Source organism: Urocampus carinirostris, chromosome 20, assembly GCF_059441175.1.
Source record: "Urocampus carinirostris isolate Australia breed hairy pipefish chromosome 20, RoL_Ucar_1.0, whole genome shotgun sequence".
NCBI lineage: Eukaryota > Metazoa > Chordata > Actinopteri > Syngnathiformes > Syngnathidae > Urocampus > Urocampus carinirostris.
In genome coordinates, this window is record NC_142368.1 from 24,276,990 (window position 1) to 24,295,584 (window position 18,595).

The window sequence follows — 18,595 nt, forward strand, 5'->3', positions numbered from 1 at the left end:
AAACTGTAGCATGGTAAAAAGGAAGCGGAAAATGTTTTGCATGAATGCACGCGTGCAAATTCCACGCGCGACCGCATACAAATGCAAAGTTGTTGTCGAAGATGCAAAAAGTGAGAAATAGTCTTACTGGCAAAGATGCTTGGATTTGTTTTTGGTGGGTTTTGTGGGGCTAATAGAGGGGAGGGTTCCCGGTTCAAGTTCAGCGCGTGGTTCTCCTATATGTAAGGGGAGGAGGTGAGGAGGAGGAGGGATGGATCAGGGAAAAAAGGGGGGGTGTCCTCTCTTATTGGTGGCTTGCCACAGTTACATCACGCCCCTTCGGCCGTGACGCCTCCGCGTCTTCCGGCTTCCTTCAAGCCGCGTCTTCAAGTGGATCTTTTTTTAGTGGGCCGGGGAGGAGCGCACGGACGCATCCCAGTCCACTTTTCTGCTCTGCCACGCGCGCACACGCTCCTTTCTCACCAGACTCCCCGCGTAAAACCGAGGAGATCCGAAATCCACGTTGCCGCATCCTTCTTCATTTCTTTTTTCTTGCTTTCAAAGTCCTTTTTTCTTTCTGCATAAATCCAAACATCCCGCCACAAACGCCGATCTCTTGCATCTTTTTTTGACACGGTGCTTTTGAGTTTGTAATTTTGTTCCCCCTCCTCCTCTTCCTCCTCCAACTCGTCATCACTATCATCATCATCCTCCTCATCTGCGGGGGTAAGTAACTTGTCGTCGGCTATACCTCCCCTCTGTGTTTGTGCATGTGGGCGGTCAGAGGAAAAAAATACATATTTAAAAATGAATTAAATGTTATTAAGTGGGTGTTAAAAGGTGGGGACACTTGTCTTAGTTTTTCTCATTTCTGGAGCAAAGTTTTACGGTATTTTAGTCAATGGTGAGGATGATCTTCCTGCTTCGGAAAAGTTCGAAGTAAGTTGAATTGAATTGAAATTGCCTTTATTGTCATTGATATAAACGTTATGAAACACAATAAACGACGATATTAGACATGGCCATCAAGGGTAAACATTGAACAAAGCACTAATAGAGACAAATAAGGTAAAAGGCTCTCAAGATAAATAGGAAACATGATTTACAAAGTAGTGCTTAGAGACTCGAGTTATTATGACAAATGCAATAGAAAGTAATCCAATAACATTTAGCAGCAACAACAACAAAAACACAAACAAGTCGTAATATATTTATTTTAATAGTTTTGCGATCTTGTTTGGGGTGGTGACGGCCCTTGGCAAGAAACTGTTGCGGTTGTCACTTTCGATGACATTGTTTTTATTTGCGTGCGAGCGCATCTCGGTTTGTGTCACTTTCCAAAGGCAAATGTGTTCTCCATCCGTGGCGCATATTAAATTTGAATATGTGAGTATTTTATAGATTACTTTTTACCTTTCATAAATACGCAATAGGTTGTTATTATAATGTTTTTGGAGCATCACGTATTTAGCATTTTATGGCAAAGTTTTACATTTTTTAAGTAGGCCTATAGCGAAGTTTTGTGATTTTAGTGAGCGTGTCCGTGTGTGCGTGTGTGTGTTGTGGTAGACAGGTGCTCGTTCCCAAAAGACAGGTGCTAATGCTGGGGACTATTTCCAGCTCCTTTGTCAAGGTTTCTGCGGGTTTTCATTATTATTTTTTGTGTCCTCCTAATAGAAAATAATACTCCCCTGAGCGGTAATAGTGAATTGCCAAAGAGAGAAAACATTATATGAATGAAGATAATAATTTACAGTCCCGTGGCGTCGGGAAAATCACAGAGTGGTTGTCTTGCGCTAAAAAGGATATATTGCTTTTTAAAACGTTCAAACAGTTTAACAGGAGTGCATGTGTAAATATTTTTTAACATTCATGTTTATCTTCTTTTATAATGGAGTTTTTATTTTCCACGACGGAAGTTTGCGTTTCTAAGGTTAAAATATAATAGTGAAAAGTTTTTTTCTCCTCACACAATTCTAGATATTGTGTTGCATTAATGTATCGAAATAAACATTTTGCACTTGATTGATTTGTCACACGACGCCAGCAGGCGACCGCTGCAGCTTTTTTCTTTGGTCTCAGAAAGCGCTTTTTCAGCCTCCGTTTGACCGATGTGACCTCTCCGTTTGAGCAGAATTAAATGCCCTTGCCACATGAAAAGCACCCCCACCTCTAAAAAAAGCCAGCCTTGAGCTCACACAGGCTGCAAAATCAATTGTCCTATTTTTGCTTTTGTTTTGTCACCAATCGAAAATGTGACGGGCGTATTGATCTGTGCGCAATAGAAAAGTGAAAGTTTGAGCCAGTGCCGCTTTCACGTCATCTCAACCCCTTTTGGTCATGAGGTCCCTCCAATTAATAGCGCCTATGTTTTCGCAAACATGGAAATGAGGACAAGTGCTTAAGTCATTATCATAATTTTATGCGGCTTTGTTTTGCGTGGGAACTGGTTCAGTGTCACGGGGCGTGCGACAGGGGACAGGATAAAATGTAGGACTTTGCCCTGGAATGTCAGGCTGAGGCCCAATTGTGATGCCTGTTTCCCATCATCCCCTAAAAGTGGTCAAATTGGCACTTCTTTAAAGGCTGCAACTTATTTTCCCATTTTTTTCATGACTTTAACATGTTCTGATCCCGTCCCCCTTCCCAGGTGCTTTCATCCTTTTGTCTCACAGACACGTGCGGTTTTGTGGGACATGGCCCAATAGCAGCAGCCCGTGATGCCGGACCATGACAGCGAGTCCCTCCTGAACAGACAGACCAAAAGAAGACGCGTGGACATTGGTGTGAAGAGGACAGTGGGCAGCGCCGCCTCTGCCGCAGCCACAGTGACCACTGACAGCATTGCGCGGGCCAAAGCAGCCATCTTTAGTGCCATGAACTCTCTGAGTGCTCACTCCCACCACGGATCAGACGCAGACGCCATGGAGTGCTCTATAGTGCAGCCACACGGAGGGGCTGGTGTGGTGTCAGCCGGGGACAGCGAGTCAAAGTCCAACGTACTGCGGAAGCTGCTGAAGCGGGCAAACTCATATGAGGACGCCATGATGCCATTCCCAGGCACTACCATTATCTCCCAGTTGCTCAAGAACAACTTGGCTAAGAACGGCGGAGGGCCAGAAAGAGGGGATCGAGGGGACCACGGCTTTCCCGGGTCTAGCCTCTCCAATGCGAGTTCAGACGCACCTCAGGAGGATGCCTGCAGCAACTCCTCCCAAGAAAGCACACCTCAGGAATGTTTGTCGCCCTTTGGCCGGCCGCCCGGCCTGGGCACGTTCGACATTGAGCGCCTTAACGACGAGCACTTACGCGCCAAGCGAGCCCGTGTTGAGAACATCATTCGCGGCATGAGCCACTCACCCAGCGTCCTAGTGCCGCCGAATTCTCGGCACGAGCGCGACCATGAGATGGACAGAGAACGGGAAATGGATCTCGAGTGCCCGCCCCCTCGCAACCAGCACCAGGGCCCAGGCAGCCCGCGAGCAGGTGAGGTGTGTGGAGGCAGCAGCCGCGAGAATAAGCGCAAGCAGCGTCTGCCGCAGCAGCAGCAGCAGAGTTTCACCCAGCTGGTTTGTCAGCGGAAAGAACAGAAGCAGGAGGAGCGGCGGCAACTGAAGCTTCAGCTGGAGGACATGCAAAAGCAGCTCCGCCAGCTCCAAGAGAAATTTTTCCAGATTTACGATTCCACAGATGACTCAGAACACAATGAGCTGCACAACGACCTGCACAACGATATAGGAAACCTGTCCGAAGACAGCCCAGTGAGATCCGACAACGGTGCTGATGACGGGGGCAACGATGACCGGGGAGGCGAAGACTTGCGCTCGGACAATGAGATGTCAGACTTGGATCCAGGCCATTTCCTGGACCGGGCACGTGCGTTGCTTCAAGACCGGACTCTGTTGGGGGACACAGATAAGCCGAGACGAGATGGAATCAGCCGGAGTAAAGTGCAAGGAGGCCCAGGCGCTCCCATGCATGGCGAAAGTAAACAGCTTGCAGAAACACTGAAGCAGGAACTCAACTCGGCTATGACACAGGTGGTGGATACTGTTGTCAAGGTGTTTGCCAAGCCGCCTCGCCCAACACCCCAGCAGGCATTCCCCCCACTTCCCTTACCCCCTGAAAGGTTCTCAGCTGTAGTTAATGGGGACAACCCAAATTTCCACACCACCAACCAGAGGCTGCAGTGCTTCGGTGATGTCATCATTCCGAATCCGCTGGACTCCTTTACTGGCATTCCCGGGATTCCAGGCACAGTCAATGACCAAACTGAAGCCCTGCCGTTAGTTGTTAGGAAGACTCCAAGTGAGCATCACCACCACCATCACCAGTCCTCAGCTGTGGGTGCTCATGGTGGCCACCACCACCCTTCTCTCCACCCATCTTCACTTTCTGCAACAATGGGGTTCAGCCCACCTTCCTTCAGACACCCTTTTCCCCTGCCTCTGATGGGTTACCCATTCCAGAGTCCCCTTGGCCCACCCACGGGTGGATACCCAAGCAAGGAGCGCTCCTCGCCAGACTCCATGGACCTGTCTCGGGAGACCACAAGCCTGCGGACCAAGATGGCATCCAGTCATCACCTGGGGCACCATCATCGTTCACTCTCACCAGCGCACCCAGGCAGCACGGCAGAAGGACTTTCCTTATCGCTCATCAAATCAGAGTGTGGTGACCTGCAGGACATGTCTGACATCTCGCCTTATTCAGGCAGCAACGTATCCTTTTTTCTTCATAAAATGTCTTGATTTAACATTCATGTTTATTCTGTTTTTTCACGCTAAGAAATCAGCAAAATATTTGATGAATCACATTTTCTTCCACCTAACAGCTTTGGAGTATTTATTCCTACATTCTGACCTCACCTTCTCACGAGTTTTTTTTCCCATCTTCCAAAGCATAAGTGCTTTCTTATCGTCTATCGCTCACTCAGGCATATTGAGTCCTAGTGACATTTTCTGCCCAAATTGCTTTGGTTAAAAATGTCCTTAAAGAACGAGGGGGAAGATAGCATCCTGATAGTTGGCACACAATAGTGGTCTACATCGTCACTTATAGTTTAAACCCACTGGTGGCCCGTGGATAAAGAAGCCTTCCCCTACGGGAGGCTCAGATTGAATCCCCCTGGAGACTGGAGGCTAATAGCCTCCAGTCTCTCCCTTTCTTTTCCATATAGCTCCTTAGCCCCCACACTACTCAAGCCCTTTTACCCTCATAAAAATTTGATCGTCGCCCTTGGTTATCCCTCGAAAGCTTCAAGTCATTAAAATTCATTTTGTGCTAAATGAATCACTCATTTGGTTTACCTGCTTAGGAGGAGTACATGATTATTTTAAGCAACAGGATGACTAGTTTTTGCATGTTGCACAAGTCACAGAAGGTTCTCTCGGGGACTCAAGTAAAGATTGGATGTGTTTTCTCCTCTTATCAGCCATCGTTGTTGAAAAGCCCCCAATCATTGTCATTTCTCTCCTTTTTTTCCCGTTTCATAAAGATCTGTCAACAGCTCGGGGGGCCCTAGGGCTGTTGCTTGGCAGCCAAACACTTCTTTTTTTTGTTTGTTTTGCCTCCCTGAAAATACCCCTCCTCCAATGTTTTTTCTTTTGAAGCGGACGTTAACAGGTGTTTGCAGCGAGCTGTTTATCTTTCATTACCTCGCCTTGTCTTGTCTTCTGACCTAAGGCTGAACGCTTTCCAGAGATCCATAATCCTTTGCTTTTGCGGATTCCCGATGGAGAGATGAAAAGGGATAGATGAAGAGACACGGAACGAGAGAGCAAGTGAGAGATGGAGGCGAACAGTAACTGGAAGGAAGTCGAAAACAATCAAACAACAAGCACACAGGCCAGATGCTGGAGCTTTTCACGGTGGCTTTTACACATTCTGGCTATTCACAGACTGAGCAATCTGCACCTTTTTTATTATTGATCGCCATACTTGAGCTTGAGTTTTGTGCATCCCCACATTATCGTTTTGCACCAATTTATGATTCACTCTTAACTTCTTTCCGAGCCTCAGAGGTCAGTGACAGCTTGTCAGACATTTTTTGCGAGGCACGTTCAAGTTCACCGCCGTTCTGTGCCCCTCGCCGAGCAGATGGCCGCGATCACTTTTTGCTCGTTTGTCTCTGATCCAACTCTGAATATTCTTGTCCCTACACCTGGAACTACAGAGTGAAGTGGCTATTTTGCTCTCATGACTCCAGGCTAGTGGGAAGTATTGAGGGAGCGGTGATTTCTTGTCAGGGTTGCGTCCCGGCGAACTGCAGGAGCCAGCTGGTGCGAGCACGCCATCATGACAAAATAATAGCTCTGCACGCCACCCCTAAGTCCAATCACAATTACATTTGCAAGCTGTGAGGGAATTGGAGATGAAAACGTCTCATCAGGAGATGCGAGGGTTTCTTAATAGTCGACAGTTGAAGGCTGCGGCAATACCAGCTCGGTGTGTTTGTTTAAAAGTGAAAGAATCCTGATAAAAAGTGACAATGTACTCATGAATTTGAAGATGGGTATCCCTCAAAAGTATCCCACCTTGCAGATTGAAAACGAGCTGCGCCTCTGTGTCTGAGGATCTATTGTATCCCCTCCACTTGGAGCAGATGGTGTGGTGCGGGGAATGAAGTGCTGCTCTTTTGGCCAGGCCTGATGGAGTAACACCAGCCTGCCAGTGACCCCCCTTCCGGCCCCCCTTCTACCGTCCCCGCAAGACCCTCACTCCCTCACTCCCTCTCTGCCTCTTGCTTACTGAATCAGACAAAAGTAGACAGGATCTTTTAAGGAGCCAAGCCGTCGTGGTTCCGCATTTGTTGGCTTAGCTGTGTAACCCCGAGGCCAAGGGCAATCCAATCTAGCAGCTGATGCCTTCTTCTTTCTCTATAGTCACAGCTACATCTGGACACTTGACTGGTTTTAACGATCACCGGCTACCCACGGTGATGGTAAATCAAGTCAAGTCAGTGTACTTTGTCCGGTCAAGTGTAAATTTTCATGGGAGCTTATGGGTTAAACATTTGCTAGCATATGATTCTTCTTTGGAAACAGACTAGTTCAAAACTGCCACTCCTTACTTATTCAGATCCCTTCCTTTGCATGGTTATCCTTCAGCTGGACACGATCTGATGCATTACACGGATGTTAATTCACCGTGGAAATGGCTCGGGCTGTTCAGAGGCGCAGATGTGTTTCAGTCCCCCCGTGGTTGGCTCGGTGCAAAGCATCGGAGGGCCTCATCTCCTTCTCCTCCGCCTTCCACTGCTTCTCCAAGGTTTTGGCAAACGGGGGAAGGGGGTTGTTTGAGGTGGAACACAGGGAGGAGGCAGGAGGGGATGTAATTGTAGATTAGAACGGTACTATCTCTCAAGATAACTCCCTCACTAAAACCATCTCTATTCTGTAACCGCATCACAATAAAGGTGATCCATAAGGAAGACTTCTGCTTGAAGGTGGTCTATCTTAGTGAAACAACCCTTTTAAGAGGGCAGCAGGCGATCTGACCGAATCTTGTTTGTGAGCCTGTTAGGACAGCCAACATCAGAGACTCATATTCAGGCTTGGCATGCGTTGTCGCCAAGCCATTAGGCTTTCTTGCCCATCGCTGGCGTTAACTGCCGTCTTTGTCTGTGATATGCAAATACGATCTTTTTTTCCCCTCGCGGACCTTCTTCCTCTTTTAGTGTGTAGGTTAGTACTGGGAGAAGGCACTTGCTTTGACTGTGAAATGAGTCTCCTTATGTAAAATAGCATCAGCTGTAGCGTCGGTCTGCGTTTTATTTGCCATGAAGGCGTCACGCCAGACACAGACAATGCTAATACAAGGCAAATTTTAAAGTCGCTCCACTATCTTCTTAAATAAATATTTAAGGACAACTGTCATCTCTGATTTTATTTATAAAAGCTCTTCAAAAAGGAATCACTTATTGATCGTATTATTAGGCATTATTGTGCAGTAGGGTTGTACCAGGAAATTATTCAAAATCATCCGAAATGTTTTGTTCTTTAACATCAGATATTTCAGATCCAGGAGGGGCTGTCACCGAATCACCTGAAAAAAGCCAAGCTTATGTTCTTCTACACCCGGTACCCGAGTTCCAACATGCTCAAGATGTTCTTCTCTGATGTCAAGGTGAGTGTAGTCCACTTTGAAACATCCTTCACTACCCTCCTGTACTTTCACAATATGAATGGCAGATGTTTTTCTCTGTCAAAGACACACCTGCCCACTTAAAAAAAGGAAGTTGTAATTTGAGTTGCTGTATGAGCTTCAGTTCCAATGAACAATACATGGTTGTCATCCTCCAAATGAGGCCCTTCCCCACCCATAACTTGTGGTTTTATGCAAAAGGAGAGCGACGAGGAAGTCGGTCAGTCAGAGCGCTTCAGTAGTTGCCTGTAGTTATCATGTTGGAGGTGGTTATCCAAGCAGGTGGACTAGAGATTGAAAGTTATAAGTGGAAGAGTGTGTTTAGCCTATGTGGCAAGGAGCAACCCCACTGGAAGTTTTATGAAGATAAAGAAAGATTAAATTTTAAGCTGTACTGGGAAAAAAATGGCCGAAACACAATAGCTGTTGTAAGCATGCACAGTTCGAGTTTGTACGTTGCCGTCGCGTTTTTGTGTTTGTGTGTGCGCGCCCCTTTCTGACCATACGGAGGGGTAAACACTGTGACAGATCCAGGCCATCTTATTCAAATCAGAAGATAAAGGTTCCCCTTTCTCTCTCTCAGCTGCCTCCTCTTGGATGCTTCTGGCGCCGGCCGCCATTTGCGGGTCATGTGACTTTCAATCGCCACTTTGGGGTTTGGGCTGAAAAAGGGAGTGCGGGTTGCCGTAGCCTTTTTGGGACCTGCCAATTGGGCTCGGATTTTTTTTTTTCCCCGACACAAGATTGAGAGAGAGAAAGGCAAGATCTTAATATTATGAATGATTCAAACCGCTTTTGTTTGACTGACTTTGTGGCCACAGCGGAGGAGGAGGAGGTGGCATGATCACAGGCGACCTCATCAGACAACGAAACAAGGTCAAGATAGTTAAGAGGATTACGAGTCACATTAGTTTGTTTTTGTTTTTCACGCAAGACAATAGCCGCCGAGCCTTAAGTTTGTAGACATGTATGGGAATTAGACGGACTATCTAATGAGATTCCGCCGGCGTGGGCCTCCTTGCAAGTGGCTGTTCTCAGACAACAAGTCTTTAGGGCTAATCAGGTCCCTGCTAATCAGTCAAGACCTAATGAACGTGGGAAGTGGGGCGGTCGGGACCACCACAGGACGTCGTGCCTTCTCGCTATTAATCGCGATACTGACTTTTGTGTACTTTGGCTTGGTTTCACAATGTTTTGACACATGTCGAAAGACTATTGTTTGGACACCAGATAATATACGCTAGCTTTAAGACTTTGCATCTTGATCGGACGAAAACAGTTAATATGTGCAAAATGATTGCACAAATTAAACCAACAGATTAGAGAAAGCTTCACCAAATATATATTCACTTTAATAATCCCAGAAAATGTCATTTTGGTGTTCAAGTCAGGTGCCATCCAATTGTAAATGTGTACTGACCCATGGAGTGCAGTGAAGTTCATTTCTGGTAAGGCACAGTCAGATTTACAAAAATTAACAAACCTACAGCGTATTCATTATTTGATTGGCAAAGCAAGAAACCAATACATAAACAGTAGCATAGAAAAAAAATGCCTATCTTCAATTGATAAAATGGAGTCCTGTGCTACTCCTGTTATATAAAAGCATCAATAGATCAATAGAAAAAAAGTTCATGCGACAAGAAAATAAACAATTGGATGACTTTATTTGGTGGTAGCTTGCTAATATGATCACTAATTCTATAGTTTGGGGCAGAAGCATGTGCCAATAAGAATACTTGGTCTCATTATCGCCCTCTCCCATGAGGCAAGAGGATTGCATGCCTCACTCTGCAGATGCTCAGCACAATAATATAATACATACAGCTCCTTTTAAATAAATGCATCAACAGATAAGTAATCCTCCATGATGGAAAAAAGTTCATGCAACAAGAAAAATAAATTGGAAGGCTTGACTTGCTGTTAGATCGCTAATACTATCAATTATTCTATTGTTTGTCCTTCAAATCAGAATCCTTGGTCTCACTACTGTCCCCTGCCATGAGGCAAGACAATTGCATCTCTTACTTTGCATCTGCAGACACTTAGCATCGTAATATGTTACACACTATTTGTATCAATGGTATATTCATAATATAATGTAAAAATTCTGCGATTTCAAAATGGAGGAGTTGAGTAAAGAACTTTAACAGTGAATGGATTTAATTTATTCTTAAGGGGCCGGTCACACAGACATTTGCGGCTGAATCACGGCCAGAAATTTCTGCCTTTGAGGCGGACCCTTTAAGACGAGATACAGCGGTGCTTAACACGAGGTCGGAAATACGCGCGCAGGTGGCAACGCGAGAATGTTTTGCGCTGCTCAATTCTTCAGAGCGCGGGTACACAGTCTTTCACGGGCGTATTGAGGCTGAATCACGGCCAGAAATTTCTGGTCGTGAAGCAGATGCCGTTGGGCGCTGTTGGACGTTTTGAGACCGCCATATAGACGAGATAGAGCAGTGCTTTACTCGCGGTCGGAAATTTTCACGTGGTTGGCCGCGTTCAAAACTTTTGAGCTGCTCAAAAGTTTGAGCACGTGTTAAACCGCGTGCCGCACACGTGGTCAACACGAGGTAATGACGCAGAAATGACGCGGAACGACGTGCTCTGGCCGCGGCCAGGGCGTGGTTACACATGGGTAGGACGGGAAATTTCAGCGGGTAATTGTGGGTGGAGCATGGTAATAGCGTGTTCTGCGCCTGTATCGCGGTGTTATTACGTGAAATTAGCGTGTTACGCGTGTGACAGTCAAACGCCTTTCTCCGCGTATATACAGCGCGATTTGCCGAGCACACTCAGTTGTGCTCGAGACGTCAAGGGGGTGAACATGGATCCCTGTCAGCGTAGTGACCTCGTCTTAATCCATTTTTATTTCTTGACATTTCTTTTCAAGATAATAAAATAAAAATGATGCCATAGCTTGAAATCTTGATCTTCACTGGACTGTGTCTTGAGCGGTTATGATTTCTACAGCCCGGTGTTACCCGAGAAATGCATCCCTGTCGAGATTCGCATCCCCACTTTTACCTCGTTTTATCTCACTTTTAGGGAATGTAATGGCGAATATATAACCAAAACCACTTCGTCTTGCATTTGTTGGGAATGTAATACAATTTAAACCATTCCGTCTTCGTTTTTGTTGTGAACGTAATCGAACGGTAAATCCCCCCCCCTCGCGTAAACGTGCATTCTGCTGCGCTTCCAACAAAAGCGATCGTATTCTATATAAAACGCTTATTAAAACAATAAAGTGAGCTAATTATAACAATTGGGAGATCCTAGTCTATATAACGCGTTTATTTAAACAATAAAGTGCGATCGTATTCTACAAAATGCGTTTGTTTAACGCGAATGAAAAAGTCAAAAGCAATCGCAGCAGAATGCGCGTTCACGCGAGGGGTGGGGGGTGGTTGGGGGTGTTACGTAGGAGTCGGATTTGGGCTTAACACCGGCTCGGGAGCTTTTATACCCGTGGTCCACACGAGAAAATGACGCAGAAATGACGCGATGAGGAAGCGGAACAGTCGCCGGCGTGTTTTGCGGGCATACCACCGATGAACAGCGGATTGGCCAATTTTGCGCATTTTCCATGGCGGGCAACCACGGGCAAAAAAAAAACCGCAAAATTTTAGCCGTGATTCAGCCGCAAATGTCTGTGTGACCGGCCCCTAATGTTCCAGTTCTATGATGGTAGGTGGGGCTGTTCCTTCCCTGCCTCCCCTACAGAACGTCTCTTGAACTGAGGTTATAAAAAAGTTAGTATTTTTGGTGAGATTCCAATAACTTTATGTATTAAAATTTTTTATATGAACATTACCAAAGCTTGTGTTGGAATTGCAAAAGCGACGGAAAATCCCACCAGGCCTTGCTCTTAAAGGCACATGTTTTCCAAGTGGACAACATGGTGACTGAATAAATGTCAAGTCAGTGTCCTCATGTTTTAAAGGGAAGACCAAGAGTGTTATTTTCACCCCTGCCCGTAACGGTTCGGGAGGGTCGGCCCTTTTCTGTAGGCCATGGCTTGTGTTTTCCTTGTTTTTGTTTTTGCTGATGATGAGGCACCGCGTATGCGCCTGTTTGGGGCCAACCAGAAAGAAAAGAAAGAAAAGAAAAGCCAGCGGCTGGATTTGAGTCACTGTCGCTAACAAAAGGCCGCTTTCCAGGGCCGCTTTTTGTGTGCAGTCAGCCAATCGGCAGCCGGAGATTATCTCCCACAATTCAACCCTGCAAAAACAGGAAACGTTAGAAAGCCCAGATGACTGTGAAGGGGCTTACGAGAGCGAGAGCGAGGGAGGCCCAGACAGGCTTCTGTGTCTTTCTGCTGCTTGTTCTCGATCTAGCTTGGCGCACTGAGGTCATTTGTGTGCTTTCAAGTCCGTTGTCCAATTTCAATGCCCATGGATTGCATATTTTCCTCCAGAAAATTCTTAAATCGAAACATTCTTAGTCATCTAGTTTGGATTTGGCAGTTTGTCTTGCTTTTGCCAATTTTCCACTTGTTAGCTTGGCACCAAAATCACTTACCGGAGTTGTAAATGAAGATCACAAAAATATTTCAACAACAAGCATATCAGTAGCGGTTAAATGTTCAAGGAAGTGACACAAATTCTTGTTTTGTTTTACATTTTTTTTTTTTTTATGTTTTTAATTTAATTTACTGCTATTTTTTTTACCACAGTTACGTCAATCATATCCTATCATATCAGACCGTATCATATATCATATCATTATATCTTGTGACTTATTTGTTTTTTTTTTAATTGTTGTTATTAAATGTTATTAAGCTTCTTTTCATTACACTATTGTTATGATACACTATTCTTTTTCATTGCGTTATTATTTTAACTTGGGCCGCTACAATGTAATTATTTTTGGCCTAATTATCCGGATAGTCGTTTATCCTTTTTCTCTCCACTAGTTTTCATTATATGTTTTACCCTGGCTGTCTAATATGGATGTGTAATCTCGTTGGTAACAATGTTTTACAACATGATATAATGACAATAAAGACAATTCAATTGAATGCTATTCAATCAACCTTTGGTGTTAGATTGAACAATGTCCACAATTTCTTTGATATGATTGTTTTGAATGAATTATACACTAAAATGTTAACACTATAGAGATACTTTATCATGAATTCTGTTAAGAATCCAGTTCACCTGGGCAGTTAAATTCTGCTATTAAAAGTACTAAATAAAATATTGTTTGAATCAGTAGTCAGGGGAAGCAGGTGAAGCAGTGAAATACAGAATTAAAGATATATTAAATGGGTATATTTTTAAATTCTAATTCCCAATTTTTGGATATTGTAATTCAAAATCTCAATTCAAAATTTTCACATTATTGGATAGAATGTAATGTATTACTGCACTGATGCAGAGTGAAGCACGCAATTCTTTTGGCTCATGGCAGAGGGCGGTAGAGAGACCAAGTACTCTAAATTTGTGCACATATCAGCCCTTAAGTATAGAATTAGTGATAGTATTAGCGAGCAGAAACAGAAAGTCAAGCCATCCAACATTTTTTTTCATCTTTTGATACGTTTTAATTTAAGGTAGAATTTTTCTATACATCTATTTTAACAAAATAATGAAAAATAATGTTATATATATCATCTTATTTCCCAATTTAAAAAAATAAAAAATAAAAATAAAAAACGTTGAAAAAATATAACTCAAGTAATACTACAAAGATACTACTGACATACTTTATAGATTCTACTATGGAACTACTATAAAAATACAACTGCTGAAATACTGCAAAAAATATTACAAAAATAAAACTACAGTAATAATACAGCAAGACTACAACATTCTGACTGCGGAAATACTACAAAAATACGGTAACAATTTTAATATTAATAATACTACAGATATCCTACAAAACATTTTCAATTTATTTTACTTTTTTTGTTATCGAACATTGTTCATCATATGTTAGCTTATCCGATCCTTTATTGAGGAAAAGAGAGTTTTAAAAACACTATAATTTCCGGCGGTGCTCGGGTTGGATTTGGGGGTGCTCGAGCACCCCAAAAAACTGTCTGGTTACGCCCATTATTTCAAGTGAAGCTCCGGCTGAAGTGGCTTCTATTCTAGACTCTGCATGTGGGTGCGCGTGTGCCAACTTCTATCTGTGCTGTTAGCATTAAGGGTTGACCTTTCGCAGGCTCTTGAGTGTGAGTGTGAGAAACCCACTCTCGCTGTCCCTCTCTCATCTGCCTCTCACACACATGACGTAGACACGCGCACTCACGTATAGGTTACATCTGATGTGAGTGCTATGTGACCCTTGCCAAGTCTGATTAAGGAGCCATGCTGATGTGTTCCTTTGAGTCTGTTCCCTTCTTTTTTCAACCAACTCATTTTGAGCAGCGACTAGAACTTGGTTGGGTTGGTGAGGGAGTCCGGGGTCTCCTATCAGAAACCAAATAAAGCAAAGCCGCTCAGTGTCATTGGGGGACTTGACTCACTTGATTGAAAAGATGTGTTGTCCAAAATAAATATGGTCAAAGTTGAATTTTTACCCTGTATATAATTTGCGTACCCTAAAATTCCAGACTACAGTAATCCCCCGCTGTATTGTGGTTTCGCTACTTCACGGATTTTCGTCATGCATTGTGTTCTGCATCGTGATTGGCTAAACAGTCACCACGCACCTTTTTTGCCTGTGTCCGCCTGTGCATCAATAACGTTGCGGTCTAAGTTCTACACAAAAGGAAAACAGCTTGACCAACCTACATTACATTCGCGCAAATGTGTTTACACTTTAGTTTCCCAATAACGTTCACGTGGTGTTGTGTGGTGCCATTTGAAATAAGGATATTTTTGAAAAGCTCAAAATTAATATTTGATTATATTTTATTACGGCCTGCCAAACAAAAATGGAAAAAATATTTTAGAAATATATCATCACACTATTAACACCAATGTATAATTAAATTATTGAGATTTTTACCTAAATCTGGTTCCTATTGAAAGCTTCTTTATCTACACAAGTGCCCATGTCAATCCACCAATTATATATTCTAGATAACCAATCAATAGTGCAATCTAGTCGCAAGATTATTTTCAAAACCGTAATTGACAATGCAAATGTTATTTCATAATGCACAGTCATTTTTATTGTTGTTTGAAATGTTTTTTTCATGACACATTTTTGTTTTCCTAATAATGCCCACATGATGGCGACAAAATCAGTCAGTAGTGCAATAAAGCAGCAAGTTTATTTTTTAAATTATAATTTTAGGGTACAGAGGTGTTTTTGTTAAAAACTTCCTAAAGTACAGTACTTTTATTTGTTAAAGAAATGGTTGTAAAATTGGAAGTGCATGGTTACAATGAAATGATACTGCATACGGTAACTGCTCTTCTTTTGAGAAACATATAGTGTGTCCCCTGGTAGTTGACATGTTAATTGTCTTCTGCCAAAACTATTTTTTTTGTGGTGAAACCATTTCATATTGTTAAGTTTGTTCTATGAAATTACTTATTTTTATTTAAACGCATTTCATTATTTTTAATGCAATCTTGTAGTTTTGATGCCATACACCTAAGCCAGTGTGAATCATGTATAAAAAAATATAATCCCATGCACCCTATAATGCGGAAAATATGACTATACATGACAGGAGCGAAATGTGGGATTTGACGGTACTTTATTTAATATTTACAACATACTCAATTTAACAAATGAATGGAATTACAGTGGTATCTATCCACAAATAAAAAATATTACACTTCTCTTTTTTCTCATAGGCGTCAATGTCAGGTAGCTGAAGTTTCCTTTAATCCTTGAGGAGCAATAACAAGCAAATGCAATTTGGTTCAGTACCGCGGCAACCACCACTGACAACACAAAAAAAGACTTCCACGTCTGTACTACAATCTGGTACTTTTTTTCACGATATAGTTGCCCTGCTATTGTCTTCTAGCTCACATTTTACGCATTTCATTTGAGTTTTTGGACGCAGTAGTAAATATGCACTCATCGTTTCTAACTGCCATTTTGAATGATCAAATGATCCAAAAACATGTGACTTAAACAACTTGGAGCAGAACTGAAAAATGATGCAGCTGCAAATGGTGTCAGGTGTGCAGGTGCACAGCGCTGTTGGCATTCTGAAACCAAAGGCGTCAAAGCCAAATCCCCACGCGGTGTGCCAGGCTTGAAATGTAAGAAATTGATGTGAATAAGTTCCATTTTATGGCTCTTTAATATCCGGTGTAGGTAGTACAAAGAAGAACTGATTTTCCTTCTCAAATTTGAGCACGTGGCTTTTAATTAGGTGCGCTCTGTCGTCCGGAATTTACAGTAGTTTATGATATGCTTTGCATGGAGGGGGCTTCGAGTTACACATCCTCTTGAGCTGTCTCCGTAATAAAGTGATACGTCTATCTGTCACTCAGTCGCCTTGCGCTGACACCAAAGGTCTCCGCCGTGAGCGATGGCCGTCGTTTGCCCGACTCCAATCTTCAAAGCGAGCCGCTTCGCGAAGCTTCTGAAGGCAGTAATTCACTAACATGTCGCGATGGTCGAGAAGACGATGCCTTTCGGGAAGCCTTACGGACAAACGGTGACGCTCTCCCTGGTAGTTGAGCAAGGCAAGATTTGGTGGTTACATTTCCTATGGGAAATAGGAAGCAATGTCTTTTCTAACTTTGTATTAGTGTTATGTTTAATTGCTGATAGGTTTATAGTTTGGTAGACACTCAAAATAAGGAGAGAAGACATTGATGATTTTTGAACTTACAAGGAGAACAGGAGAGGGCTGTACCAATATCATGAATACAATATCATAACCTGTTGTAAAAGCCCTCCCCTAGCACTGTCTTTTTTTCAAATATTTTTTTAAAAGTTACAAAAAGCAGATCTGCCCTAATGGGGATGGAAATCAAAGCACAACAACATTATTTGCTGTGGCAATGTGACAATGATCCCAACAGTAAATAATAGTCCAAATAACAAACTGTTATTTGGCATCAATCTCATTTGCAAGTGTCCAATTTTAATAACAGAATAAACATATAATTTGCATTGATGCATTCTTTATCCTCTTTAAAGACTGACTGACACTATTGCTGTACTGATGGTCTGAGATGAGCGTGAACAGGATAAGTACATATATTTCTTAAAGGGACATTGTATATTATTCAGCACCTCCTAGTGCTAAAAAACAACCACATTGATTTAAATATGCAAAATTAGATTAACTATTTTATAAATTGTGCATAAAAACAAAACCTCGTAGGTCAAGGAATTGTTTTTTATTTTAAAATACATGTAGCTCACCTACATAGAGGTGATGTAATTTTCTGCCATCTGGCTGCTACAGGATCCCCCCCAAAAAACAATAATCTGAATGCTTGGCACGATGCTTCTCCGTAATTTGTGTTCTTCTTTGTGCTTTGTAGCACTTTTTTTAATTGCACTACACAATACAGCAACATCTAGTGGTCGCATTTTACACAGATTTCGTTTAACGTGCAACTCAATAAAGTACCGCCCCCACTCCAAAAATGATTAGAAAAATAATCAAATAAAGAAATTGACTTCATAGACTAGGAAAAAAATGCACCGTTTTCGTATTATAATCAGTTGCAACTTATTGCATTATCCGAAGCCAATATAAGCTCCCAAAAGGTTTAGAAGACTGATGCACTGCGTTGGAACCTTACGGTACCTGGTATAGTTTGCATTTTATTTCCTTTTGGTAAATGTTGCTGCTTGGTAGCAACACGTCCTTTGTGTGCATTTAAGCAGCCGCCTGCTGCCCAGCGAATATTTGGAAGTGTCAGTAATTTGTTTGTTTGACAATTCCATGTCATGACCCCGGCCTGCTGACTGCTCACGTTCCAACCCCCCGTCACCGCCGCCTGCAACCCTCAGCCGCTCCCCGTCCCTACGCCATTGTCCGACAGCGCTGACCTGCACCCGTCCAACCCTTTCCCTCCCTCCCTACCTCATTTCCCAGTTTATGCTCACCATGCACTTCAGGATGGCCCCACCCTTCTCGCACCATACCGAAACCCAAAAGCAGGGGTGTCGAACTCTTTTTAGCTACATGGGGCCCACACGATAGAAAAAGTAGTAAATTAAAAAGATTCAACGAAAGAGAGAGCGAAAGGGTGGCAAATAGAAAGATAAGTAAAGAGAGACAGAAAGAGAAAATTGATAGCGAGAGGGAAATACATGGGAAAAGATAGAAAAAAAGAAAAGACAAATCAAGACAAATCAAGACAAAGCAAGACGAAGAAAGAAAGAAAGAAAGAAAGAAAGAAAGAAAGAAAGAAAGAAAGAAAGAAAGAAAGAAAGAGAAAAGAAAGAAAGAAAGAAAGGAAGACCGTTTTTTCGAGAGTGGCGCAGTAGCTTTGGCGATATCAAGTAGACATACTGCATCTCATATTTCTCTTATGCTTCTCTCGGCATTCGTGGACCGGATTTAATCTGTTGGCAGGCTTGGTCC

At 43.0% G+C, this 18,595-nt stretch overlaps 1 protein-coding gene across 2 annotated transcripts in view; it reads left to right on the forward strand.

Moving 5' to 3' along the window:
• Positions 1-351: 351 nt before the first annotated feature.
• Positions 352-18,595, forward strand: part of LOC148346677 (prospero homeobox protein 1-like) — a 49,416-nt gene continuing 31,172 nt past the window's right edge. The window contains exons 1-3 of one of the 2 annotated variants that reach the window (XM_088324751.1): positions 352-705; positions 2,630-4,700; positions 7,999-8,106. In XM_088324751.1, the coding sequence (XP_088180877.1) occupies positions 2,700-4,700; positions 7,999-8,106 (2,109 nt within the window). In that variant the 5' untranslated portion in view covers positions 352-705; positions 2,630-2,699. Of the gene's footprint in view, positions 706-821; positions 919-2,629; positions 4,701-7,998; positions 8,107-18,595 lie in introns of those variants that run through there. The other variant, XM_088324752.1, reaches the window with a different exon arrangement.